The 27836-nt window shown below is 52.9% G+C and overlaps 1 protein-coding gene across 1 annotated transcript; it reads right to left on the bottom strand.

The window, feature by feature from the left end:
• Positions 1–395: 395 nt before the first annotated feature.
• BLK (BLK proto-oncogene, Src family tyrosine kinase) lies at positions 396–23362 on the bottom strand. The gene is made up of 13 exons (XM_059071070.2): positions 23201–23362; positions 19089–19197; positions 16495–16549; positions 15850–15943; positions 14816–14914; positions 13688–13791; positions 9209–9355; positions 8628–8780; positions 7175–7354; positions 5964–6040; positions 2991–3141; positions 1742–1873; positions 396–1079 (listed from the first exon to the last, which is right to left on the bottom strand). The coding sequence occupies exons 2-13, from the start codon at positions 19194–19196 to the stop codon at positions 874–876; spliced, it is 1506 nt and encodes a 501-aa protein (XP_058927053.1). The 5' UTR covers position 19197; positions 23201–23362; the 3' UTR covers positions 396–873.
• Between the last annotated feature and the right edge of the window lie 4474 nt (positions 23363–27836).

Below are 27836 nucleotides of genomic sequence, written 5' to 3'. Positions count from 1 at the left end.
AGCCTCCATGAACAGTGAGGAGCCCTGGAACCTTCCTTGGTGTTACCATCCCCGCCTCATCAGTTTAGGCGGCCGGTCGCCGGAGCCCAGGGCTGCTTCGCCTCCCCGGTGCGCACCCTGTCAGCTCTGGCGCTTTGCAGGGCAACGGCCCTCCCACCCGCGACCCCGACTCAGACCTGGAGGCCCAGGATTTCTGGGGTGAGAGCGCCACCTGCTGGTCCTACTCAAGCTGCCCTAAAAGGCAGTGACGGTCGGGTCTGCGCCCTCGTCCTGGCGGACCCGGGGCTTGACTTTCACCCAGGGCCGTCCGCGAGTCCCTAGCGGCACCACTCCTGCAACCACGAAGGTCATGTATGCCATGTCCAGGCCTGTCACCAGGAACGACACGGGAAAGGTCAGATCTCGTGACTTTATTTCGGAAAAGTCCCAAAGTGCTGGAGCGCAGTATGGGTCAGGTGGGAGCCCGCGGGACTCAGGTCACCTGTGGTAGACTCCTTGCTTTGGGTGCCAGCACAGGAAGCCTTATAGGACATGATGGCAAACACTTAGAGTGTGCCGGACACTATTCTGAACACCTTAGCCGATCATCCTCGTGAAGAACATACGAGGTGGATACAACTGTGGTTCTTCCCCGTTGCGCCAATGAGAAGGCGGAGGCACAGAGAGGCTAAGTAACTCGCCCGGGGACACACAGCCGGAGAAGGTTCGTGCTGAGATTGGATCCGGAGTCCAAGCCGTGACCCACCTGCCAGGCCGCTCTACCTCTAGTTTGCTCATCTGAGAAACGGGCTTGCCGGCCCCTCCCAGCCTTTCCAGCCCACCTGGGGCTGAGGAAGCCGCCGCGTGAAGAGTCCTCGTCAGCTGCACACGGGCCTAGGGCTGCAGCTCGTACTGGCCCTCGGTGGCCGCGTGGAAGTCCTCGAGCACCGACTGCAGGAACACAAAGGTGGGCCGCTCCTCCGGCCGGCTGCGCCAGCACTTGGCAATGACGCTGCTGTACAGCTCGGCTGGGCACGAATCTGGGCGCGGCATGCGGTAGCCGCGCTCCAGACTGCGGATGACCTCGGGGTTGCTCATCCCTGGAGGCGGACGGGGCGCGGCTGAAGGGCGGCAGGGGTCCGCCGGGCGCGGACCGCCACCTCCGCCCCCGCAGGCCGGCTGGTGCCACCTTTACGCATCCCACTCTTTTCTTTCCATTGCTTGGAGAGCAGCTGGAAACGGGGCTGCAGATGATCTCGGTGCGGGACAGCTCCTCCCGGGTGGGACGCTACCTCGCTTACCTGTGACTGCGCAGGTACTTGGTGGACAGGCCCCAGCCCCTCCCAGAGGCTGCTGAGAGGCCCCAGCCCTTCGGGCCTGAGGCTGGGGGGCCAGGGGTTGAGCCTCAAGCTGGGGCTTTGTACCCAAGGTGCAAGACCAAGGGAGGGGCCACCTGCCCTCAGCTGAGGGCCAACTAGTCGGAGGAGGAAACCTGAGTTCAGACCCTGACCTTAACTGAATTCCAGGTTTGGGGGCTCACTGACCTCCGCTGGATGAAGGGGACACAGCTCTTTCGCCAAGAGCAACGTTGAGGGAGGGCGTGGAAGCCCCGCCCCCAGAGTGGCACACTTGGGTTTCTGTTTCAACCGTTGGGGTCCCTTCTGACCTGCAGGGGGGCAACCCCGGGCACTGAAGATGGGCCACGTGCCGTCACAGCCACGTCAGGAGAGCCCTGAGTAGCAGACGAGACGCAGCCGCCTACCTGGGTAGGGCCCACGCCCGTAAGTGATGATTTCCATCAGGAGGATTCCGAAGGACCACACGTCTGCTTTGATGGTGAACACCCCGAAGTGGATGGCCTCCGGGGCAGTCCACTTGATGGGGAACTTGGCCCCTGCGAGAAAGCCACGAGCAGCTTCGTGAGGCCGTGACCGACTGCCCCTGCGCACCCCACAACCTCCTGCTCTTCCTCCCCTCCACCCTGCCCCGCCTGGCGGAGTTAGGGCAGCTGTGCCGGACACAGAGGCATCCAGACCCCTAGGACACATGACCGGGAGTGAGCAGACCCTGGGGGTCCGCGGCATGAAAGGGCAAATACCACCCCCGTCACGCGCTTTGGGTCTTTGCCCAGTGGGCCTCATCGGGCAACCAGCACGTGTTTCCATCCGGGATGGAAGAGTCCTTTTGCACCTCCCATGAGTCTTGTTTACTAACAGGAAAGTCATGTAACTGGTCCCTGCCTTAATCCTCTCCTGCAAAATGGAAATGGTGACGCGTGACTCATATACCTCCTCGGGTCACAGTGAGGAAGGAATTCAAATCGTGCTGCCCAAGAAGCCCAGAGGATGGCTGCAGCCCTGGCCGGCGTCCAGAACAGAACTCATGGCCCTGCCCTTGACCAACCTGCACCTTGCCTGGCTTTATCCCCTGAAGTTCCCTCAGGGAACGAGTCATGTCAATCCTTCTCCCGTATCAACTGATTAATACGCTGAGCTAATATTGCTCACTAACTTGCTTGATGAAATGTCTTTTGATCCTTTCAAATCCTCTTGTCAAGAGGATTTTTGCCAAAGTTTTACAAAGTAAAGTAGAGTGCCTGTGGAGACCCCAATTCAGGTATTAGGCTTTGCTGCTCATAGTCTAGAGCAGTGTTTTCCAAACGGTGTTCTTTGAACCCCTGGTACTGTGGGAGGTTCACAGAAGTTACATGGAAAAAGTATTTGGGATTCCAATTAGTCTGGGAGACCCGAGGTGAGGCACAAGTACACTGTTCCTTAGCTGCAGGACTTCTCAGTGCCTTTAATAGGCTGCTGTGGGCTGGGAGTCTCCAAGGGAGGGCTGGATGGACTGGGTGGTGTCTCCAAACTTACTCCCTCACAGAGCCATTCCTCCTGAGGCACCTGTGCTCCACAGAACACTCTGGGGAAATGCTGGACTAGCTGGGGGCAAGGCGAGAATTGCACGACAAGAAGTCCAAAGGGACTTGGGGAGAGTTGGGAGGTTCGGCTCACCCTCTTGGGAAGTGTACTCATTGTCGATGATCCGGGCCAAACCAAAGTCACCGATTTTGCAGCACAAGGTCTCAGACAACAGGATGTTGGCCGCCCTCAGGTCCCGGTGGATTGAATTCATCTGCTCGATGTACACCATTCCTTCTGCAATCTGAGGGAATGGGCCCCACGGTGAAGGCCAGCGCCCCTCGGGGAGAAGGAGGACTCCGGCCGCCGTCTGCATCAGAGGGAGGGGCCCCGCCCTGCTCACCCACCTCTCCTCTCCTTCCAAGGGTCTGCAGGGGAGGAAGGTGGCAGAAGGCAGGCAGGAGAAAAGGAAGGAAGGGGTGTGAGGGGAGGGGAAGGCAGGGGGTTGGGGAGAGGGTTTCTCTTCCTCAGCAAGTTGCAAGCACTGGTCCTGGAGCAGGGAGCCCTGGATTGCAATCATTGCTTAAGCTCCCTGGGGGAGGGGGTGTCACTGCCCTGACATGGAACGTGAGCGGATGGGTCTCCAGGGCCCCAGGGTTGCGGTGAGCTTTGGGTGAGACCCGGCGGAGGACCTAACCCAGCAGGATCCTGATGGAACGGAGGCAGTGAAAGAAGAGAGTTGTTTCTGTCCCAGATCCCCAGCATTGGGCCAGGAGGAGCTGTCTGTGCTGCTCTTGTGCCATTTAGCCAAAGAAACTAACTCAGGGTTTATTCACCGCACTCCCAATGGAGGGATGAAGAAACTGAGGCAGAGAACAGAGAGCCAATTTACCTCCTCAAAGCCAGCACTGGAGTTGATCCCGCTCCTCCTTAGGCTTCAATTGCACTGGTTTATTCATTCATTTCTATATTATATTATACTTTCATATTTATTCCTTCGCTAAATCGGTCCATCATACACACGTGTTGGTACGGTACTGTGAGGACTATAAAGCTGGATGCCAAATATCTTACATCTGGACAGCATTTAGCAGTATTCATCCCATTAACTAATATGTACTATATTGTGTTCATGTATATATGTACTATATGAGCGGTGTTAGAAATTAAAAAAAAAAAAAAAAGGCCTAAGGCTTCCCTGGTGGCGCAGTGGTTGAGAGTCCGCCTGCCGATGCAGGGGACACGGGTTCATGCCCCGGTCCGGGAAGATCCCACGTGCCGCGGAGCGACTGGGCCCGTGAGCCGTGGCCGCTGAGCCTGCGTGTCCGGAGCCTGTGCTCCGCAACGGGAGAGGCCACAGCAGTGAGAGGCCCGCGTACCACAAAAAAAAAAAGGTCTAGCAGGACCCAGATCTGCTTTCAAGAAGCATCCACCAGGCACGATGCTAGGGGAACACATGACCAAGGTGCCCTCTGCACTTTCTTGACCAGAAAAATTGAATAGAAGTGAGCTTGACCTGGGTCGTGAACATTGATTAGGATTCTGCCAGCTGAGAAGAGAGTCAAAGGCGTCCCGGGCAGAGGGGACAGTATGGGCAAAGGCTACCAGATGTGACAGGACGGGGGGAGCTGCCGTGTGGCTGCAAAGAGGGGCACGCGGGCTTGTGGTTGGAGGGGAGCTTGGCATTTCATGCCTTAGAGCAGGAAAAGGAGCGCCCAGAAGGCGGTGAGTGTGTGTGTGTGAGTGTGTGTGAGTGTGAGTGAGAGTGTGTGAGTGTGTGTGTGTGTGAGTGTGTGTGTGTGTGTGAGTGTGTGTGTATGTGTACGCAGTGAGGTGTTAGCATGATCAGAATGTGGTTTAGAAGCTGCTCACCTGGAAGGTTCTGATTTTCTGGTTTCCTAACCTTCCGATTCTTGACCACACCTACTTATAAACTCAGGTGGCTTTTCACGTCTTTTGCCTCTGGGTGACCCAAGATTTCCCAAAGGATTGACTAAGAGACAGCGGGGGGTGGGGGGGGAGAGAGAAGGAAAAGAATGGGGGAAAAAAAGAGTGGGCAGGCTGATCACTGCGCTGTGGTTTGAAACCGGTCACCAGCGTCAATTTTCCGAGATCACCTCACCAGCCTGTTGGACCCAGCGGCCTGTGCTCGCGTCGTTGGAGAAAAGGGGTGGTGACCTCAGTGCCTGCCCTGATATTAACAGCAGATAACGGTAGAGGAGGAGGGGAGGGGCTGGTGTGGGATGCGGGAGGGTGCCTCTCTGCAGCAGGATGTGTGTGTGTGTGTGTGTGTGTGTGTGTGTGTGTGTGTGTGTGTGTCTCACGGGCTGACCACAGACCGGAGCTGTTCTGCTGAGAGTTCCAGTTTTAACAGACACACACTTGGATCCACCAGATGGGCTTTGCTGCCGGTTAGAAGCCTCAGCTAAAATCCCGGGGGGGGTAGGGGGGGAGGAAAGCTCCCTCCTCTTCCTTTTGCTCTTTACCTCACGCCCTCTGAGTCTACAGAAGGCATTTGTGGGCACCATCTGAGGACAGGCGAGGTCACCACAAAATGGGCCTACCGTGAGACACGGGATTCGTGGGAACTCTCTGGGTCTCCCACACCATCCTTTCCTCCCTCTCGTCCTTAGCAACAGAACCCACCTCGCTCCTTCACGGCTGCCCAGGATAAAGACTACATTTCCCAAGCTCCCTTGCAGTAGGTGTTGGCTGGTAACCGCTGGCCAGGGGCCTGGGAGAGCAAGGGTAGTGGGTGACTTTGAGGATGTGTCTCTAAAGGGAGGGAGGTGGGCTTCTCCCCCGCCGCCCCTGACTTCTTCTCGCTGGCTGAGGAGGACAAGATGCTAAAGTGTGAGCGGCCCCCGTGGGTGGGAAGATGACCTGCTAAGACCTGGAGGGTGGAAGAAACCTGGGTCCTTGCTCTGAGGAGGGGCCCCGCTGCCCACCCCAGACTGCCTACCTCCGGTGTTTGCACATTTAAGCCATGATGACTTTGGGCTCTCTGTCCTTCACAGCCCAGCCTAAATCGAATGGACACAACCTCTGAATAGCTGATCTTGTTAAGCCACGGGGACGGAGGAGAGGGTCTGGGGGCCTGGCCCGCTGCACTCGGTTCTCACAAACCTGCGCCGACATGTCGATCAGCCTTGGGAGGGACAATCGGTTACCTTCTTCCGTCTTCAGGAAATCCAGCAAGCAGCCTGAGGAAAGAGAAGTTGCAGCTGCGCTTGTGCAGAGTGACCCAACCCTGGCTGGGCCGGCCTCTCAGGGTACGGGCTGCCCCCCACCTGCGGCAGGAAGCGGGTGGCACTCTGTCGGATCTCTTGTGCCCAGAGAATAAACCCCCCCACAGCTGCAGTGCCTCTGCTCTACAGAAACCCCCATCTCGGCCCTCACAGCACCCAGGAGGTGCCGATCTGCTACCAGGTGCTCAGAGGACGTTAGGTCTCAGCCAAGTTCGGGGTCACGCAGCCAGGGGACCGGAGCAGAACCTGCTCATCCCCTGCACGACTTTCCAAAACATCTTCCTGCCCCCTTCACCGTTTGTTGGCAGAGATTCTCCCTCCGAGGACCAGGGGCACAAGAAAGCACCAGAATGGAGAGACCCGTCTCCTGGGCTGGTGCAGGGAACAAACGCAGCTTCTCTTTGGCTTCTAAGTGTTGGGGGGGTGCTCACCACAGGGGTGGCTAGGAGGCGAGCAGGGCAGTCAGGTGCTCCGCGTGGGCCCCCTTCGTGACAACCTTTAAGGAACTGCATTAGCACAGCACGTTAGGATCTGACCAGAATCGGTGTGTGGTCAGGGTCACAGGAGGGCTGAGAAGGAGCCCCCTGCCCCGGGGAAGCGTGGCCACACCACGGACCTCAGAGGTCATCTCACCCAACCTCTCTTTTCATCGTGTTGTAAAATGCTCATAGGGTTGTAAAACGTTCCCTGGACTAGAACCGCCTCTGGACACCCAGCCTACTGTTCTTTGGACTTTGCCCCGCTCTGTCTTCCCCAGGGGGCATCAAGCAGTGCCAGGCACAGAAGCGCACTCCAAAGATGCTGGTTCAAGGGCTCCTGCACCGAGGACACCGCTCTGTAAGGACCACTTATTCCTCTTGTTCTCATCATCCTTCCCTCCACCCCCTACGCACATGGAACCCCCGAGATCTGAGAGATGTTGGCTAACTGATCCAGCCCATGGCTCAGTGATCTCCTGCGGAGGTCTCCTGGCCAGGCAATCCCATGGCAGCAGATCAGCCTCAGCCTTCTCGGGCCCCCAAGCCTGGACTCCCACCCTCAGGCCTCCCTGCCTCTGTCTGAAGGATGCAGTCCCGGGCAGGGCACCACCTCTGGCCAGGTACTCGGTCACGATGTAGATGGGCTCCTTGGTGACCACGGCGTAGAGACGGACCAGCCTCTCATGCTGGAGAATTTTCATCAGGTTGGCCTCACCCAGGAAGGCCTCCGGAGACATGGTTCCCTCCTTCAAGGTCTTGATGGCCACCTTGATGTTGTTTTTGTAATAACCTGAGCCCCAGGGACGGAGAAGGAAGAGGACATTCAGAACACCCAGAGGCTGTGGGAGGTGATCCCTTAACCAAAATCGACATAAGCTTCCAGGAGCCATCCCTGTTCTACAGATGGGGCACTGAGGCCACAGCCGCCCCCGCCCCGCCCCCGCCCCGCCCCCGGAAGTGGTCCTGGGCTGGAAAGACAGCTCCTGAGGGTGACGGATATGCCTGCTTACTTTGCGGGATGCCAGCTTGTCCCAGCCTCCCCCGCCAGACGGGAGCCCCCGGCAGTGGAGGAACTTACCGGCCTGGGAGCGGGGCCATTTCACCTCCTTGCCCCTACACCCGGGTCTGGGGTGCCTCTCCTGTCCTTCAAGTAGCCTGCCTCCTACCCCTACGTAATGAGTCTCTTCTACCACTTGATAGCTTCAGCGTGGCAGGGAGCATCACAGCCCACGACAAAAGCATAGAGAACGCAGAGGGGGCCTGGGGCCTCCTTCCCCTTTTCTGCGCCCTGGGATGTTTCCCTTACGGCGCCGGCACCTGCACACCCCCACCCCCACCATGAGGTCCCCACCTGCCCTGAAGGCAGAAGGCAAGTCATGACTCAGACTTGCAACAATCCAGGTGGAGATCCTGCCAGGGGCGCCTCAGGCATCAGTCCTGGGTGCCAGAGGATTCGGGGGGTGGGGGGTGGGGTGGCGGCAGGACCCCACTGTGAAATCATGCCCAGAGACGCGGACCTTCCCAGGGATAAAATAAAGCACCTTGTGTTCTGAGAGTGAGTGCCTATGCTGAGCAGAGGAGCGACAGTCAACTGAATTGAAGGTGAGGCCACAGGGGTCCAGAAGTTAAGGGACTGGCTAGTCTCACAGCTGCAAGTGGTGGCTTTGGTCTGTTACCAGAGTCTTGGGGCCCCTGGTTCACCGCTCACCATGGTTCACATTCTGCTGCCGCTCTATGAGTTAGCAAGGCGCTCCAGGTCACACACAAATCAATGGCAAAGGCAGCTGGAGGGCAGCAAAGAACGAAGGAGGGACTGGGCTGAGGGGGTGGGAGAGTTGGATTCTACTCCTGCTTCACCGTCGTGTGCGAACAGCTGAGGGCAAGTCACTTTAGTGTTCTACGCCTCCATTACCTCATCTGTCAAATGGGTATATAGCCGCAGCCCCTTCCCCCTCATAAACCTTTATGGGAAGCATGATGCCCTGTGCAAGTCCGTCCCGAGACTTCTGTGCTTCAGGACGCAGGACAGGGAGCGAGCGGCTCCCGGCCTGACACATACTCACCCATCCAGACTTCGCCAAACTGCCCAGACCCAAGCTTCCTGACCAGCTTGAGAGACTGCCGGGGGATTTCCCATTCATCCCGGGCCCAGGGGTTCTGGAGGGCCAGGCTCACACAGGGTTGGGTCAGCCTCTGGCACAAACCATCCCCTTTCTCTGCATTAGGAAAGAAGAGGTGGGGCTGCGGCCAGACTGGTCTCATTCTCATGGGAGCCATATCACTCCCAGCTGTGTCCCTGCCCTCTATTGCCCACCCTACCCCACCCCTACCCCTCGTGCACACACACAGCTCTCTGCATTCGTTTTGCATCAGGCAAGCAATGCTTTCATTGTCTTGCTGTCTCTAAGACTGAAAATACTTGTTACTCTCCAAGTGGTCCCAGCCAGTTGAGGGGATTAGGGACACAGAATGTGAATCATTACGTTGACAGTTGTCAAGTCCTTAGGTCCAGCCTTGGGATAATCCTCCACCCCTCCACCAAGATGGCGCCAATAATTCACACCATCCTGAGATCTTAGTGATAGATACAGGAGCTCCTCTGGTACAAGCCCCCCATGCCCCCTCATCAGATGCCTCCTCTTACTAGAATAGTGCTGCACCAAAGCCTGCAGGGTGGGGAAGGTGTTTCGGGGGGAGATGTAATAGCCGCCTTCATCCAGGGAGCGGATCTTATAGTGTTTGATCACCTCCCCCTGGGTGGTCACATCCTTCACAGACAGAGAAAAGGCACCTGGAGGGTTAATAAAGACACACACATGAGAAGTAAGGCATAAAGAGGGAAAACCAGGACTGCGGTTTGGGCTTCATTTCAATACCCTGGAAAAAAGTTCCCCCAATTCTGCTCTCCATTTTGACCACTTCCATCAAAAGTTACCTTTTCCTTCATCTCACCCTCCACCCTCCTGGAAGCCTCTCCTCTCAGCTCCAGCTGACTCTGTCCTTGACGCTCCTCCTCAAATCTGCCAAAACTCAGCCAGGGAATCCCAGAACTCTGGAGCAGGCAGGATGTTATCTCAGCAATCAGGCTGTCCCCCAACTTGGGCCCTGGGGCTTGGGGACCCTTTGCCATGGGATAGTGAGAAATATGGAGTTGTTGGAGGGACTAAGAGACTGACTCATTCATTCATTCATTCATTCATTCATTCATTCCAGCTGAAAGGCTGACCCTACCCCACATGCGATAGTAAATTACAGCCCCGAGCACTCCTGTCCATGGGGGAGAACAGAGACACTCCCCAGGGGCTCTGTTCATAATCCATACACACATCTAGGTATTCTGTCTCCTAGATTAATGTAGCAGATGCCAAGGGTTAAGAGAAATTGAGGTGGCAAGAGTTTTCAGCTGAAAAACATTCCACGAACTTGATGGCTTTTATAAAGCGCCTCTGTCCAGCTCTCTGGGCACCACACTACTCCACTCTGATCTGGAAGGTGAGGAAGCTGAGGCCCAGAAGGGGGATGTCGCTTTGCCTGCAGGGCCCTCCGCTGGCCAGCGGCAGGCTTGGGGGATCTCGTGCCCTTCCTCAGGACGCGCCTGCAGCGAGCAGTACCACCCTCCCCCGCCAGGTGTCAGGCTTGGACACCTCTTGTCCTGGGTGTGGGCGCTTGATTTTGCTCTGCGGTGTTTGTCTTCAGGCGTCTTTCCTCCCCCATCAGCCCATCAGCCCATCTCAAATTCCCTTCTCCCCTAACCCTTGGCCATTGCCCCTCTCTTTATTGCCCACCTGCAAAAGGATGCGGAGAAGCCTTGCGCCCCGCGGCGCGCCCTGCCTCCGCCACAGCCCGCCCCACGCGCCCGACCCCAGCCCAGCCCGCACGCGGCAAACTGTGGCCCCGACTTCGCCCCGGGTGGGTGCAACGCGCCCCGGTATCTCAGGAACCAGAGAGTGGCTCTAGTGAGTCCATTCACCCGCGCATCACCCTAGTGAGGAAAGGAGCTGTTCTCCCCACTCCCTCCGCTGCACCCTGCTTGCGAATCCTCTAGATCAGCCAAGGAGACCGGGCTCTCCTCCAGCAGCGCCGCGGAAGCTCTGATTTAGGGCCTCTCTCTCTCTCTCTCGTGTGGGCTCCTCCTAGGGACTGTCCCGAACATCTATTTACAATCTGGCATTCCTTCCTCTTAAAGGGGACTTCAGTCCTTGCGGTTCACAAAATCGGGATCCCCTTGTCCTGTCTCCACGCTGCGTGTGGGCTGCGCCGGGCATAGGCAAAGCTGGGCTCCCAGAGATTGAGATTTCTCAACACTGTAAGGACCACCTGCCCTTGAGCTGGGACACTAGTCAGTACTCACACAGATACCAATTAAATGAAGCTTGAGAAGCTAAGGGATGTCCTGGAGGCCTCTCGGGGCTAGAACTCGCTCCCTGGCTTCTGGGGGCAGTGTTCCTTCCCCATCTCCCCTCCTGTCTGTGGCCTCCAGATGCTTTGGAGTTCGGTGGGGTGTGCGCATGTGTATGCAGGGATGTGTACATGTGCGTGGGGTCCTGAAGCCTCAGCTCCAGCTGGCCAGTCCCAGCCTGGACTAGCTGGGGAGGGGGGCAAGGACAGGAGGAGACACCCGCCACCCTTAGAGACCCCTTCCTCCTTCACACTGAGGTTGAGGACCTCCAGGGAGCCCCTTAGCAACAATTGAAACGTCATTTCCGGGTGAAATGACGTGATGTCTGGGATTTGCTTCAAAGTAAGAGTGGTGGGTGGCGATGTACACAAAACGAGATTAGCTGGGTGGATTCTTGTTGAAGCTGGGTGTTGGGTGCAGGGGCTCCATGATACTATTTGCTTTACTTCCCTATGCGTTTGAAATATTCTACAGCAAACAAAACACTTAGGTCATCTCTAATGATTCCCATATTGTTTCTCGGACATAGGTGCGCTGCTATTCAAATGGAGTAGTGGCAGTATCCTAATATGTATGTGTATATAATTTAATGCATCCATGGGTGCATTTCAGGCAATTCTGCACAGAGCACCCCAACGCGCCATTGCATCCCTCCACCTCCCCCACCTGGTTCTGACCCTTTGAAGGGCGGTGAGCTGCGGGAGCTCCCCTGAGCCTCCAGGGGGTTGTAAGCAGCTCTCTTTGTCCAGCTTTGGCTGCTTTAGTGCTACACTCACTGCAACTCTCAAGCCATGCATGGAGCTGAAGGGTAAGCCAGCGGGCAGGGGAGAGGGGGTGGTGCTCCCACCAGGAAAGCCCCGTCCGTTCTCTTTGCCCCAACACAGGGGCCAGGCTCACAGCCCGGCCACCCTCTCTCCCCTTCACCTCTGATGTCCCTGCCGCCACCTCCTCTCCTGTAACAGGTCCCTCTGTGCAGTGTCCTGATAACAAAGGCTTTCTTCACCCTGCTTGGGAAACTCCCCTCCATCCACCCACGTTAGGCCAGTTGGACACGTTTGAGAGCTTGTGAAGATTTTTGGTGCCCCCCACATGATCTGGGCCCTGACGCTTGTTCACTGTTGGTCTCCAGTGAGTCACTTCTTCCCTCAGGGAGTCAGTTTTCTCATCTTTCAAATGGGGGTATTGGCCCAGGACCTCAAAGGTGGAAGACCAGTGGCAAACGTGTACCAGGAAGCATATATAACAAGGTTCACAGCAGCACGTTCATAACAGCCCCAAGCTGGAAACAACCCCAAGTCCACCAGCGTTAGCGTGGGGAAGTAGCAATAACTTACGGAATATCCATCTACTAGATTCCGTATAGCAGTCAAGGTGAACAGACTGCTGCTAGCCTCAGAAAACACGAGTGAGTCTGTTATGGACTGAAGTGTGTCTCCCCTCTCCCCACAAATTCCTGTGTTGAAGTCCTAACCCCCAGTACATCGGAATGCGACTATCTTTGGAAACAGGGTCTTTAAAGAGGTGATTACATTAAAGTGAGGTCAGTGGGGTGGGCCCTGATCCAGTATGACTGGTGTCCTTACAAGAAGAGGTCATGAGGACAGAGACACACAGAGGGGGCGACTGTGTGAGGACCCAGGGAGAAGGCGGCCGTCGACAAGCCAGGGAGAGAGGCCTCAGGAGAAACCAACCCTGCCCACACCTTGATCTCAGATTTCTAGCCTCCAGAGCTGTGGGAAAACACATTTCTGTTGTTTAAGTCCCCCCAGTTGCTGGTCCTTTGCTTCAGAAGGCCTGGCAAACGAATACAGAATCTTACAGCATTGAGTGGAAGGAATAGGACGCACACAAAAACTAAAACAGTACGATTCCATTTGTGTAAAGGTGAAAAACAGACAAAACACGGGTGGTGAAACTATAAAGAAAGATAAGGAAGGATTTCCATCCAAGTCAGGACAGTGGTGGCTTCTCTGGCGGGGGTGGGGCAGGGAGAGGGCTCTGAGTGTCTGGAATGTTCTCACTCTTGTGGTTACACAGGTGTTTACTTAGCATGACTCTGTGTTTATAATTATGCACTCATTTATGTTTTATGCAGTTTTTAGGTGTGTTTTATACTTTATAGCAGAGAGAACTTTGAGGAGGAGAGACAGAGAGAAAACTAAAGACAGAAAGAGAAAACCCAGTGGCCTGAGGGTGGTGGCAGAAACGTTCTGCTCAGTCCGTGGGTTTGAATCTATGAGTCCCCCAGATCTCAGTGGTCACTGCCCCCTCCTGGTATATCACAAACTTATACCTCACAGGATCCTGGAAGTGTCTGAGTCCCAGCCTCTAGCTGAGATTATGTCTAAGGATTCTTTCAGCTCCCAAATCCTTTGATTCCAGACGTGGCCCTGGGTCACACCCCCTCTTCTGCCCCCGCCAGCCTCAGCACCCCTGCTGACCGAGGCAGTGCGAGACCAGCCCGAGATGGGAGCAGCCCTCGTGCTGGGCACATTTCCAGCGGGGCCCTGGGGGAACTGTCCATGTGTACAGCCTCACGCTCACTTATCAGATACCTATGGGCTGTCCTGGCTGGCCTGATGTGGGAGGGACCCCCCCGGTGTGGACGCCACCAGGTTCTCCTGTCCAGCACCCCACACACCGGCCCCCTCCCAACTCCCAGAAGCAAGGCCGCAGGTGGGGCTCCCGGGCGGCACAGGGAGGGCAGCGGAGGCCCAGGCTTACCTTTGCTGGTTTCGCTCTCTCTAATAAGAAAGGAGCCGGCCTTATTGTTTGGAGCCAGAAGCTGCCTCTCTGCATCTCTCCGGCAAATTGATCTGAAGAACCACCTGGCAAAGAAAAGCACAAAGGCAGACAGACCTCAGAGAGCGGCCACACTCCCAGGGATATTGTCACCCAAGTCCCTTCCCTCCAGAGATAAAGTGTTCCTGTTGCCAGCTTAACCCCGAGCTGAGCCCCTCACATTCTGATACATGAAATGCCCCTCGGTCCCTTTCCCTGCTGTCAGCGATGGACTTGGTGTTTTCCTGAAATGAAAGGAGAGCAGTATTTGATGCCCTTTGTTAATTTTGCTCGGGGACAATGCACCTGACACCTTCCCCCACAGCCCATCCTCCTTGGGGCCGGCTCTCTAGGGCCCCCTGAACACAGGCTGGTCAGGGTGGATGTGCCCTAGCCTCACACTGGCCCAGGGACAGGCAAGGGCCGGGCGTGCTGGGCAAGGAGCCCTCCTGCTGGCGACCGTCGCCGGATGGGAACACCAGACGAGGCGGCAGAGCCGTGCCAGCCCGTGAGTTCGACAGACTCTGAGCTCCTTCAGGGCAGGGGTCACGTCATGATGGGTTTTGCATCCTCCCCGGTCCTGGGCAGAGCTGGGGCTCTGGCTCTGTTTGCTCAGGGCACTAATGCTCGAGGCCCTGGCTGGTGCCTTGTGCAGGTGGGTTATGAGGATGCTGGGGCGGAGCTGTCCCCTAAGGCCCCCATCCTGTGAGCCCCCCGAGGTGCAAGCCCTGAGTCCTGCCCTGGAGGCAGGGGAGGAGGGTGGCTGATCAAGGTGGTGGGACATGGGGTGTCTCTATCAGGTTAGCCAGGAAATGGGCAGCTCCCATTTTACAGATGGGAAGGGTGAGATGGGCTCCCTGAGTGACACCCTCAGTGTCACACAGAGATTTAAACGTTGCTGGGACATTAGACAAGCCTTTCCCAGCAGCACCAAGTCCCCACCCCTCTCCTGCCCCCTCTGTGCCGGGTTCACACCCTGCTCTGCTCTTTAGCTACTTTCTGGCTCTGCCCTGCACAGACGAGAGGCAGCCAGCACACGCCTCTGCTCTGAGGGGCCGTCTGTCCACCTACTTTTCCACTTCCAGGGTCTCTATTCGGGTCACAAAGTTGCTGGGCACGTAGCCTTCTCTTCCTGTGATGAGAGACTTAGCCAGCCACCAGTCTCCAGCTCTAGGTGGGAAAGGAAAACAAAACAGGTAGTGGCTCCCCCAGGCCTCTCTGGGCAGCTCACAGCCCACAGCATCTCACCCCGGGAGGCAGAGGATTCGAGAGGCAGGTGGTCAGGCAGAGGGAGGGAACTGGGGCCAGTGGCTCAGTGATGCGGGGTGTCCAGGTCCTTCCAACTCGCCAGCATCCGATGGGCCCAAGATGCTCCTGGTCCAGGGAAGGAAAGGGAACAACGCAGCCTCCAGGAGAGGTCTGTCTGCATAGCGTGATCCACCCAAGAGGGCCCCAGTCCTCTGGTGAGCCGCCTTCCTCTCGATTAATGGGACACGTTTAGGGTTTGGGGAGTGAGTTTGGACTGGACGGGAAAGACGGAAACGAGGAGGGCTGCGGAGGAGAGGACCAACCGGAGCCCACAGATGGTCAAAAGGTCAGGGTGTGAAGTGTAAACTGTGAAGGCCCTTCACACTTTATCATAGAACATCAAGAAATAAAGGAGCCCTCAGGCTCCACGGGACAAGCCCGACATGCGAGAGAGTAGCTTTAGAGCAGTTTCTGAGAAGAAACCCTGGATAAACTAAAGCTGAATTCACGGGTAGGGTCTCATGCGAGATCGTGTCTGGCAAGGGAGACAAATCTGGACACAACAGACTCCAGCCCAGAGCTGTGGTGGAGCAGCCAGGCAAGCGTTGTGGGCATGAGGAGGGCTTCATGGAGGAGGTGACGTTAAAGGTGGGTTTTGAAGGAAGAGTAGGATTTTGACAGCAGAGCAGGAGGTAGTGAATACGAACCCCTACTACCAAGTGACTGAGCTGGGCTGGGGGGCAGGGCACTGGAGAAGATATTGTAGAGGCAGCCGTGCAGGGTGGCAGGTTGGGGGAAAGGTAGGTGGGCGGGGGCTGGGGTCCTGCAGTCACAGGGACGGTGTCCGGGACCCTTACTCCTTCAGGATCTGCAGCTTCTCCCCCTTCAGCATCTGCAGGTCCCGGTCGTTCACAGCTTTGTAGTCATACAGGGCCACCACGAAGTGTTGCTCTAGGGTGAACAGGGAAGAGATGGTCACTGCTTGGGCTGCTAGAGCGATGGTAGGGGCTGGAAAAATCCCGAAGATCTAGGGAGATCGGCTGTGTGGACCTGAGGGCCGCAGACCCACGTCTGGGAATCATCCCCTATCACTTCGGAGGCCAGGACCCTCCCCTCTCTTCCCCTTCTCCCCCTGCCCTGCCTCTGTTCCAAGGGGAGTAGTGGTTTCGGAACATAGCAGCTGTAACTTTGACCTGTAACGGTACCCAGGGCCCTGTCACAGTGCTCTGGCTTGCAGTACCCGGACGAGGAGCTGCTGCCTGGAACGGACCGGGCTCTGGAGCTTGGCTTATCGTCTTTCCAATGACCACTGCTTTTCTGCACAGCTCTGAAGCCTAGGGCACCTCACTCAGCCTCCCCCCAGGCCTCCTCCTCTCCGACCCTCGAGGGCCCGTCTTCTCCAGGAAGCCGCTCCCACCTCGGCCCCTGTTCCAACTGCACGGAGCTGGGGCCCGGAGGATGTGGCCAGGGGAGCCTCAGCTGCCGAAGCAGCCCCTTCTTACCTTGGTCCGGGTGCGTGGTGTCCGGAGGGGGCGGAGCCAGGTGGTTAAACACGACCTAGAGCGGAAATGCACGTGCTCTGTGTTAGGTCACGGCCCCGAGGCCTGGGCAGGGCAGGAGTGGGGAGACTGCTGGGTGCCAGCCGGAGGGTCTGGGGGAGCCTCTCTGCTGGCCCAGGAGGCTGCACAGGTAAATTCTCCACGTGCTGCCTCAAGCCCCGGGTGCCAGTGCCACCTCCCACAAGCCGGGACCGCCTGCCCAACCACACAGGCGGCTGCAGGAGGGGTATGTGGGGACGCCCCAACTTCGTAAGAGGCAGCTGTGGAACTGTGGGAGGAAGCCGTATCACCCGGGTTAAAATCCTGGTTCTTCTTTTTTTTTTTTTTTTTTTTTTTTTTTTTTTTTTTTGTGGTACGCGGGCCTCTCACTGTTGTGGCCTCTCCCGTTGCGGAGCACAGGCTCCGGACGCGCAGGCGCAGCGGCCACGGCCCATGGGCCCAGCCGCTCCACGGCACGTGGGATCTTCCCGGACCGGGGCACGAACCCGTGTCCCCTGCATCGGCAGGCGGATTCTCAACCACTGCGCCACCAGGGAAGCCCCCTGGTTCTTCTTTAAAAGAGAAATTGTGAAAGAGTATTTGCTCCCAAGGGAAATTATTTTAAAAGCATATTTCCCTCAAACTCAACAGATGTATTCCCAGGTGTGTACCCTGTAGAGAAACCTCTGTACTGGAAGGCTCCCAGAAAAAAAATTAAAAAAATAAAAATCGTTGAAGTGTGAAAATCACCCTTTGACCAAAGATAGACAAATAGACAAACTGGAGCGAGTCATGCAACGAAACCTGGGGCGAGTTCGTGGCTACAGCCCCAGGCATCCCCGTGGATAAAACCCACAAACGTAACGGAGATCCAAAACCCACGTCCAGGAGGAATACGTGCTGTCTGGTTCAAATGATTTAGAGCTCACAACGGGTAAAATCAAACTGAAGAGTGTTTAGAAACACATACATACGTGATCACATGGAAAAAGCAAAGCTAAGGAATGATAAACACTCTCAGGATAGTGGGGCATGGGGTGATGAGGATAGACTGGGGGCAGCAGACAGTCTCAACCGGTCACCTTCTACTTCTGAAGACGACGGAGCTGTGCTGGCTCTTCATTCTGTTCTTTGTTCAACTTGACATATGCGTTACACATTTTTTTTTTTTTTTTTTGGGCCACGCAGCATGTGGGATTCCCCCACCAGGGATCGAACCCGTGCCCCCTGCATTGGGAGCATGGAGTCTTAACCGCTGCGCCACCAGGGAAGTCCCCAAATATTCTTTTTGTATTCCATATTTATTGAACACAATTCTGAAGTAGCATTTTGCAAAATGGCATGTATAGCGTGGTTCCATGGACAATGTAAACATGTAATATAAATAACCCACAGAAAAGGGGTCTGGAGGCAGGAGCTCTGAAGTGCTAACTCCAGGTATCGTTGGGAAGTGGAATAATGAGTATTTATAATTTTTTTTCCATAATTAATAGATATGATGTGACTTTTTAAAAAGTTTAAAACCTTCCGGGCTCTACTACTTATTAGCATATAACGAACACAGTCGAAGTCGGCGTTTTCCCAGTCGATCATTCATTCATTCAACAAACGTTTCATTGCTACCTGCCAAGCCCTGCACTAAACTGGGACATGGATAGATAAGATTTCTCTAAGAAACAGGACTGGCAATCCCCCCTCCCCTCCCCCATCAAGTCACTGTCAGAATAAAGCAACGGCCCGTCGAAGGCGCTGGTGAGGCTTGGGCGACCCAGGCATGACTCCCAACTGCCCCAAACCAAAAGGGGGTAGGTGGCCAGGCGGGGGAGACACGAACATCATCATCTAAAAGTGCCTCTTTGGGAATGCTGCCGTCAAAGGGTGCCAACCGCTTTGTGAACAGACCAGAACTGCAGGACAGGCTCCATGAGGACTTCAGGGCCTGCTGTGGAGAGAGTGCCCCTCCAGTCCTAGGCTGCCTTCTCTGAGGGTGGCAAGCTGCTTGGAATGCCAGCAGCAGTGCCACGAAAGGGACAATGACCATCAGGAACTTCTGGGCAGGGGGTGGGGGCAGCAGATGTTGCTAAATGCCCCAGACCCCCCCCTCAACCCACCCTTTCTTCAAGTTGACATTTTTGATTTCTTTTCCTCTTCAAGGCTGCCCGTGTGCATTGAAAACTGGCTAAGAATTACAGCATTTTTGATTTCCTTTCCTCTTCAAGGCTGCCCGTGTGCAACTGGCTAAGAATTACCGGGAGCCCCCTAGGGGCCTGCATATGGTCACGTCCCCATCAGAAAGGCAGTCTTACTGTACCCATTTTACAGATGCGGCCACTGAGGCACAGAGGAGTTAGGTAACCTACCTGGAAGCACACTGCTCATAGATTTAAGCTCGGCAATCTGGCTGCTAAGCTTGGCACCATGCCACCGCTGCGACGTGGGTCGTGGTGGCAGTAGGAGGGGCCTACTTGTTGGTGCCCTGCGTTGTCTAGAGACGGCGCCGGTGCTGGCTGGAGACGAGCAGCAGCCCCCGAGCCATGCTGCGCACAGCAGTCACTCACCAGGGGCGGCAGTGGCGGGGCCTCTTCGTCCTGGGTGCTGGCCTTCACGGGGTTCAATCTGCTCTTCCCCTTCTCCTTGACCTGCCTTTTGCTGCTCGCCACTCCCATCCTGTCGGAGAGCACACAGCAGATTGGCGAGGTGAGTGCAGAGCCTCCGTGCACAAGAGAGTCCCCCAGACCCCTGCCGGTTGCCGATTAGAAAGGTGGGGAAGCAGGGCGGCAAACATGGGGTCAGAAGGGGCTTGGGTGGGCTAAGCTTGCCTCCATCTTTTTTTCCCCAGAGCAGGAAGAAGTGGCCCAGAGAGGAGAGACTCCTGGGTTTAGGACACAGAGATGGTCTGGCCTGAGGAAACTGCCAGAAACCGCCGGGGTGGGTCCCAGGCCCCTGGGGGTAGGAGCTTTGCCGCCTAGAAAGAGGCTGACCAACGTGTCTGGTGGTCTGGGTTTCAGTCTTCACTTGGGAAAGTCACATTCCCTCTCTTGGCCCATGTCAGAACGTTCTGAGGTTCTTTCCAGCTCAGATATTCAGGTGAGATGCTGTAATTTAGGTCACAAAGATAGTACAGGCATCTAATGCCAACTTTTCAATAATATCGGGGAAACTTCTTGAGAGGTGAGTGAAATACGATCAAGATTTTTCTTGGGTAAAGAATCTTCAAATGACAGATGTGGGAAAGACCCCCGGGGACCACGGCCAAGAGCACCGCCACTGCACCACCACACCCATTCCAGGGGCGGCTGCTCCAGGAGAAGTTACTCTTGACCGGGAACTTCGCCTATCTTGTATCATCCTTTCAAGCCTCTAAAATAAAGGCAAGTAGGAGGTCTGAGATGTTAAGCAGCTGGTTCCCGGTCAAAGAGTTATAACCAGTGCAGAGCCGACCCTGGAGCCCTGGCTGACACTAGACCACCACACTTAGCCACATTTTGGATGACGGATTATGGGGTTGTACTAGGAAGGGCTGCTGAATTTTATCAGGTAACTATTTAATATCTATTTATATGATACTTTTCTTCTTTAATTTGTTGATGTAATGAATTATGTTGATCAATTTTCTGCTACTGAAACATCCTTGCATTCTGGAATAAAAGCTATTTGGTTACAGTGCCTTAGTCTTTTTGATACACGGATGGATCCTATTTGCTCATATTTTATTTTGAATGAAAATCTGTATTCCCGAGCATGATTAGTCTTTAAGGAATTAACGTTAAGATGATTCTGGCTTCATAACATACCGGGGATCTCTTCATCTTTCTTCCTATGATCTTGAATCGTTTAATAACATTGGGGTTATCTGTTCTTTTTTTTTTTGCGGTACGCGGGACTCTCACTACTGCGGCCTCTCTTGTTGCGGAGCACAGGCTCCGGACGCGCAGGCGCAGCGGCCATGGCTCACGGGCCCAGCCGCTCCGCGTCACGTGGGATCCTCCCGGACCCGGGCACGAACCTGCGTCCCCTGCATCGGCAGGCGGACTCTCAACCACTGCGCCACCAGCCACCAGGGAAGCCCTCACAGGTAACTTTTTTTTTTTTTTGTCGTACGCGGGCCTCTCACTGTTGTGGCCTCTCCCGTTGCGGAGCACAGGCTCCGGACGCGCAGGCTCAGCGGCCATGGCTCACGGGCCCACCCGCTCCGCGGCACGTGGGATCCTCCCGGACCGGGGCACGAACCCGTGTCTCCTGCATCGGCAGGCGGACCCTCAACCACTGCGCCACCAGGGAAGCCCCTGGGACTCTTTTAAATAGTAGATCTCTAAATAAATTTCCAGTTTCTTCCACAGGAATTTGTTGCCACTTTTCCTCCTTCTTGCACCACTTTGATAATTTATATGATTTATAGGACATCTTTGATTTCCTCTCCATTTCCGATTTACCATGAAGTTTTACATCGTATTGTTTTGTAATTATTTTCATCTCTTCTCTTTCTTGATTATGACTTATTTGTTGTTCCCAATATAAATTAAATGTACTTTCAATAGTTACAATTTTTAATTGGATAACATTATCTGAAGGTTTCTATGACCAAATAAAGTCTTACCCTAGCTTTAAAATTATGAAAAAGGAGAGTAAAATCAAACCAGCATGAAAGTGGAATAGGAATAGACGTATCATTGGTGACGCATAATAATAAGCATGCAAACAGATTCCAGTACATATGGAAACTGCATATATGAAAACAGTGGCATTTTAATTCAGTGGAGAACTGAGGGTTTATTTTAATAAAAGGTATTGGGGAAATAGCCATCTACCTAGAACAAAATACAATTGGATGCCAATCTCACACCATATTAAAAAAATAAATTCCAGGTGTATTGAAAAAAATATATTAAAAATTAAAAAAATTTTAATTGGAAGAAAATTTAGGAGACTATACATATGACCCAGAGCTTGGAGATAACAACTGACAAAGATGGGATAGCTAGAAGCTGAGAGAGGACAAAAAGGCATATTCATAACAAAAGGACAGGTTCATCAATGTTAAAGGTACTACACAGTAAAAGAAACCATCATGGAGATAAGTAATAGATTGGGGAAAAGATTTGCAAAGCATACGGCAAACGAATGTCCACTTATACACAGAGGTCGTGAAATTTGGCAAGAAGTAAGGGTTTAGCATATAATCTACTCGATAGAAAAATGAGTAAAAATTATAAATAGACAATCCATCCAACACAAATCCAAATCACTAAATAGGCATGTGAAAAATGTTGAAATTACTTACCAATTGGAAAATGCAAATCAAAGTAACAATAACGTTGCATCAGTAAGATTGGGAAATATATAAAAGGAATGGTAATACCAACTGTTGATGGTAAAGAAAAGGAAAATTGTGTTTTCTTACGTTTCTGGTACAAAAGTACTTATTATTGTTATTTCAGCTGTTCTTTCCCACTCCATTTCTAAGATGAAACCTCTGTGAGGTCTGGGATCTTTGCATTATACATTGTTAATCCAAATTGCTAAAACAGTGCCTGGCACAGAGTAAGTGCTTAATAAATATTGAACAAATAAAATATCAAATATTGCCAAACTTTTAGAAAGCAATCTCTCAAGTTCTATTAAAATGAAAAACTACACATACCATTCGATTTACAATCCCACTTCCAAGAATCTCACTGCGTCCTAAGACATCCTTGTATAGGAATATACGAGATACAAACACATTTATTGCCGCAATAGTTGTAGCAACAAAAAACAAAAGAAACTTTGTAACTGCTCACCAACTGGGGAATTGTTGAGTAAACGTGCACTTTAAAAGTCTCTAAAATATTATGCATCTATCAAAAAGAACATGTTAGATCTTTACCAGCGCGGCTAAGAGGAATTGCTACAACATATAGTTAGGTGAGAAAAGCAGGATGCGAAGAAGTGAGGCTGTCCCATATTCGGAAAAACCAAAGAATGAGACAAGAAACCCCTATGTAGGCACGTGCAGGTGTTTTTGTATTACATGGAAATAGGTTTGGGAGGATAAACACGAACGTGTTTACTTTGGTGATTGGTGGAGGAGGTAGAGACAGAAGGGGAGGCAGGGACAGAAAGGGAGGAAGCACGCCCACACCCAACAGAAAAAAAAAAGCAAATTTAAAAAAGTGCATGTGTGGGCGTTAATGCAAAGCAAGACTCCAAAAAGATATTTCCTAAAGCGTTAATATTGTTTATCTCAAGTAATGAAACCTCGTGTGACTTTTACCTTCTTTCTTATGATTTTATATATTCTTTGAATCCTTTAACAGGAAGCATAATCTTATTGGTACAAGCAGAAAATGAACAGAGATGTGAATGACTTGCCAGGGACCAGAGGGGCCGTAAGGCCTGGACCCAGGTCAGCCCCGGCTCTGGAGAATGGCTGTCTGGGCCTCAGGCCTTTCCTCCCTCTCCCAGCCTCCTGGCGCAATGAAGCGTCAGAGGGCAGCAGCTTTTAGAGTTTTCCCGGCTTGGACACCTGCTTCTCGCACCTGCCCGAGTGACCAACCCTATCTGGTCAACCAGACTGCCACCAATTTTAAACTTCCTGGGCAGACCTTTATGTCCACTTAAATAGCAGAACTGAACATCTACATAACTTGACAGGAAGTAAAATTCCTCAGATTAAATCACCACTACTTACACTTCCTCGTCCTTCGACTCCTTAGCAGTGTGTATGCAGATGCTTTTCCATGGGTTTTATAAACACATCGGTTCTCTAGGGCCCCTCCACCCCAGAGGCTCTGACTGGAGCCTGAGTTACCCAGGAAGCCATGTGACAAGCAGAGCTGTGTCGCTGTGCTCCGGGCTGCCACCCCGCTGTGATATGTTAACAGTTTCAGGCTGGGTGGAGCCAGGAAACTAACGCAGCCTCCACGCAGAAGCCCAAGGCAACACGGGCAGCTCCCTGGGTGTTCAGGGGGGCTTTGCTGTGCTTAGAGGGCACTGGCCTCCTCCTGGCAGTGAAGGATGGATGGGAGAAGGATGTGAGTTGTGTGTGTGTGCATGTGTGAGAGAGAGAGTGCACACATGTGCACCTGCGTGTGTCTGTGAGTGCATGACAGAGCAAGCATGTGAATGTGCTTGTGTGTGTGCGTGCGTGTGTGTGCGTGTGTGCGTGTGCGTGCGTGTGTGTGTGCGCACGTGTGTGTGTGTGTGCGTGCGTGTGTGTGTGTGTAGTGCAGGGGGTAGGAGTTAGAAAGAGGAGGGGATGCTGGGGAAGGCGACCTCTGCTTGTTTATTTGAAATGAATTAGACGCCCCTGCGGACCTTGACCAGAGCAGGGAGATCAATGTAGGCCCCAGGCAAGACGCTTAAAACCTGAAACGCAGCCTCAGCCTGGCAGGGGATGTGGCAGAGGCAGTAACTAAAAATAGAGAAACTGGAAACCCTTTATTTACAGTGGCCAGCATTTCACAGGTTGAAAGCGCTTGACATATATGATTCATTCAATATTCATGGAGCAGTCATAGGGTGGCTACAATTACAGTTAAGTCCCCTACACACGAACGAATTCCTTTCCGAGAGCGCTGTCATAAGTCCCAAACAGCCTAGGTACGCAACTAACACAGTCAGCTACATAGTACCGTACTGTAACAGGAATATAATGCTTTTCACACAAATAATACACAAAAAACAAACACAAAAAATAAACATTTTAAACCTTACAGTACAGTACCTTGAAAAGTACAGTAGTACAGTACAACTGCTGGCATACAGGGGCAGGTTCGCATCTTTGAAAGTTCGCAGCTTGATGGTTCGTATGTAGGGGACTTACTGTATTCTCATTTCACCGCTGAGGATGCAGTGGCAAGGTGGCTTGTTAAGGTCACACTGAAGGTGGCAGAGCCAGGTGCTGGAGGGGGTTCTCAGCCCCCACGCTGCCCCTGACTTCCCTGCCCAAAGCAGGTACATGGTGCCCTGCCTGGGGCTCCATCCCCTGGGCCCACAGCTCAGGTTCAGACACACAGCCCCCTCTTCTGTGGAGGCTGCACCTGCCTCCAAAGTCCTCCTGCCTGGAGGAAAAACCTCCAGAGAGCTGCTGGACGGGGGAGGTCCGGGATTCCAGGCAGAGCCTCGTACAGCTGTCTCCCTCCTCTCTGGTTCTGGGGGGATTGGGTGATCCGAGGAAGCTGGGCTCAAAAGCAAGCCATGGATTGACTGTGTGAACCTGGGCAAATCACCTCATCACCTCGGCTCAGTCTCCTGACCTATAAAATTGGGAGTATGAAACTACTCCTTGTTTTCATACATAAAGACTTCCTGAGAAAACATACTCAAAGGTGAATACTGAAGAAAGCCAAACAATGGAATTTCCCCTTTGGGGGTGAAGGGGCAGTTCCGTTTCTGTGGAAATTAAACCAGGTTTCAGTGCACTTTTCTGCTTGCAATGCCCTATCCGTGCGCTTCCTTCATCCTGATCCTGGCTTTATGGAATGCCATATTTTTAGCATGTTTTTAAACAAAAACTAATAACGTGTGTCAATTATGTCTTGCCTATTTGGCAAATCTTTGTCTATTTTTAGCCTTTCCCAGATGTCTTTTAATCATGCACTTACCCATGATTACAGGCGTAATTCCAATGACTAGTTGTGTAAAATTAGGGTGCAAATGCACCAAAACATTAAAACAGTTGTGCAAACACTATCACCCAGATGAAAATGGTTGTGTCCTGCCAAGACTGAGCTGTTGGCAGGCGGGTGGCAGTTCATTCACCAGCGGACGTGCTCAAGTCCGAATTCAACACGTGGAAAATGTTCGGGGATGTTGACACATAATGCACAACTACATAGGTTTTATAGAGTTCAAGGACCAACAGCCTGTACGTAAATCACTGGCTGTCATGCGGACCAGACAAGATGAGGGTCAGAAAGGAACGAGAGCAGAGAGGGTGCTAAATAAATTCTAACTAGAGGATGAACTGGGTGACAGAGGAGAGCTTAATGGTGCCCTAGGCTGCCACTGGGGTCCTTCGGGATTTCCTAACCTTTCCTTTGGGGGTGAGAGCCTGGGTGGTGGTGGAGATGGTAGGTGGGGGACAGAGGCCACCGAGGATGGCGGGCTGTCCTGTGGCCCCGGGAAGTGTTGATGGCTCTGAGTCCCTCCACCTGAACTGGCTGCTCCAGAAGCAGGTTATTTGAGAGACAGGAGGATGATGTGGTGGAAAAAATCTTCTGCATGAAATCAACCCTGGAATGCACATGGTTGCATGACAGCAAAATCAGTTTGACTCTGGTTTACTTTTTTGAATTTAATTTTTAAAATTGAGGTGTAGTTAATTTACAGTGTTGCGACTCTGGTTTATTCTTTTAAATAGCAGGTACTGTCATGTGTTAAGCGGTCCCCCTGTGCCAGATACTGAGCCAGATGTCCCATGAACACCGTCCTGTTTGAGAGAGACCACGGAGCACCGTTGACAAGAATGCTGAGGTCTGAATCCTGGTTTTGCTACTTTTTTTTTTTTTTTTTTTTAAATACAGGGTTGCTCTGGGAGAGTCGTTTTTTATAAATTTTATTTATTTATTTTTGGCTGTGTTGGGTCTCCGTTTCTGTGTGAGGGTTTTCTCTAGTTGTGGCAAGCGGGGGCCACTCTTCATCACGGTGCGCGGGCCTCTCACTATCGCGGCCCCTCTTGTTGCAGAGCACAGGCTCCAGACGCGCAGGCTCACTAGTTGTGGCTCACGGGCCCAGTTGCTCCGCGGTGTGTGGAATCTTCCCGGACCAGGGCTCGAACCCGCGTCCCCTGCATCGTCAGGCGGACTCTCAACCACTGCACCACCAGGGAAGCCCCTGGTTTCGCTACTTTTGACCTGTGTGTCCTTGGGTAAGTTGCTTAACCTTTCTGTCTCTTAGTCTCCAGATGGTAACAGTTCCCACTCCCAGCGTGTGGTAAGGATTAGATTAGTTATTACATGCTACTGGCACATCTTAGAACAGCGCCTGGCCCATAGTGTTTAATAAATAGTTTACTATTATTCCACATATACAAATTATCAACAATAATATTTCCTTTAGTAACTGTGAGATAGGCAGCGCTACCTTCTTTCTACAGATGAGATGGACTTGAGACTTGAAGCCACGTTGAGCTAGTGAGCTGCGGAGCCAGCTTTACACCCACCTCTGACTGGCTCCTAAGTCTGGGATCTGGAAACACTGCCATGTTATTAGCCGAAAGCTCTACCCTCTGACTTAACCTGCCAGACATGGGTGGGCAGCTTCAAGTTGGAACAGGTAAGCCTCTGTGCAGACCCGGGGCCCATCCTGGGTGTTGGGCGTCGTGATGAGACGCCAGCCTCTCACTGGCGAGTTCCTTCTGCCTTCGTGGAACATTTGCCTACTTCCAAGCATTCCGAGGCCTGCCCCCCACGGATCCGCTAGTGCAATGCCCATTTCCTAGATGAGAAGAGTACAGTGATGGGGCCATGACTCTGAACGAAAGACGAGGTCAAAGAACTTGAATTGAAACTTATTTTTCGAGTCTCAAGTTCAGGATAACTCAACTTGAATGAGGCCACATCACCTTTGCCCATATCGCCTCCCCCACGTGTGATCATGAAACAGCTGCAGCGTTGGCTCTTAGAAACTACATTCTTGTGTTCATTCAGCCACTGTCAACCGGGTACTGTGTCAGACACAGCGAAGACACAGAGATGAAACAAGGAAGGCGTCCGTTCTCGGGGGACGATAAGAGGTGAGACATACACTCAAGTCCCAACAATCAGGGTAGGCAGGAGACATACAGAAGAGAGGTCTTGTGAGCTCAGCAAGAAGAAATCACGTCCACCTGGAAGAAAACACTAGCTAGTCCTTAACGGATGGCTCAGATATCACTTTTTTAGATTAAAACTATTTTTAATGAAAACTTTCTAAATATAAAAGTAAAGAGTATAATGAACACCTCCATACTCATCCCCCTAGGTTCACCAATTATCTTTAGAAATTGCTTTCTTGATTGAAGTACTTTAGGTGTTTTAAGACAAATCATTTTATAAATAAAGGATTGAAACTTTGAAATGAAATGAAACTCGTGGCTTGAAACATGCCGTGTCACCTCCACATACTCTGCACGTGTCTTTAAAACATGGAGACATTTTCTCACAATGTCATTATCACACCTAACAAAATGAGCGATAATTCTGCAGTTTTACGTAACATCCAGTCCATAATCAATTTCCCCAGTTGTCTCAAAAATGGCTTCTTGCTGTTGGTTTGTCCTATCCAGGATTCCGACAAGCTTCACACATTAGATGGGATGGTTGAGTCTCTCTCAAGTCATCTTT

This window comes from Kogia breviceps, chromosome 8 (genome assembly GCF_026419965.1).
Source record: "Kogia breviceps isolate mKogBre1 chromosome 8, mKogBre1 haplotype 1, whole genome shotgun sequence".
Lineage (NCBI taxonomy): Eukaryota > Metazoa > Chordata > Mammalia > Artiodactyla > Physeteridae > Kogia > Kogia breviceps.
The sequence above is the reverse complement of the archived record's forward strand: the minus strand, read 5'-3'. Positions and strand labels throughout refer to the sequence as shown.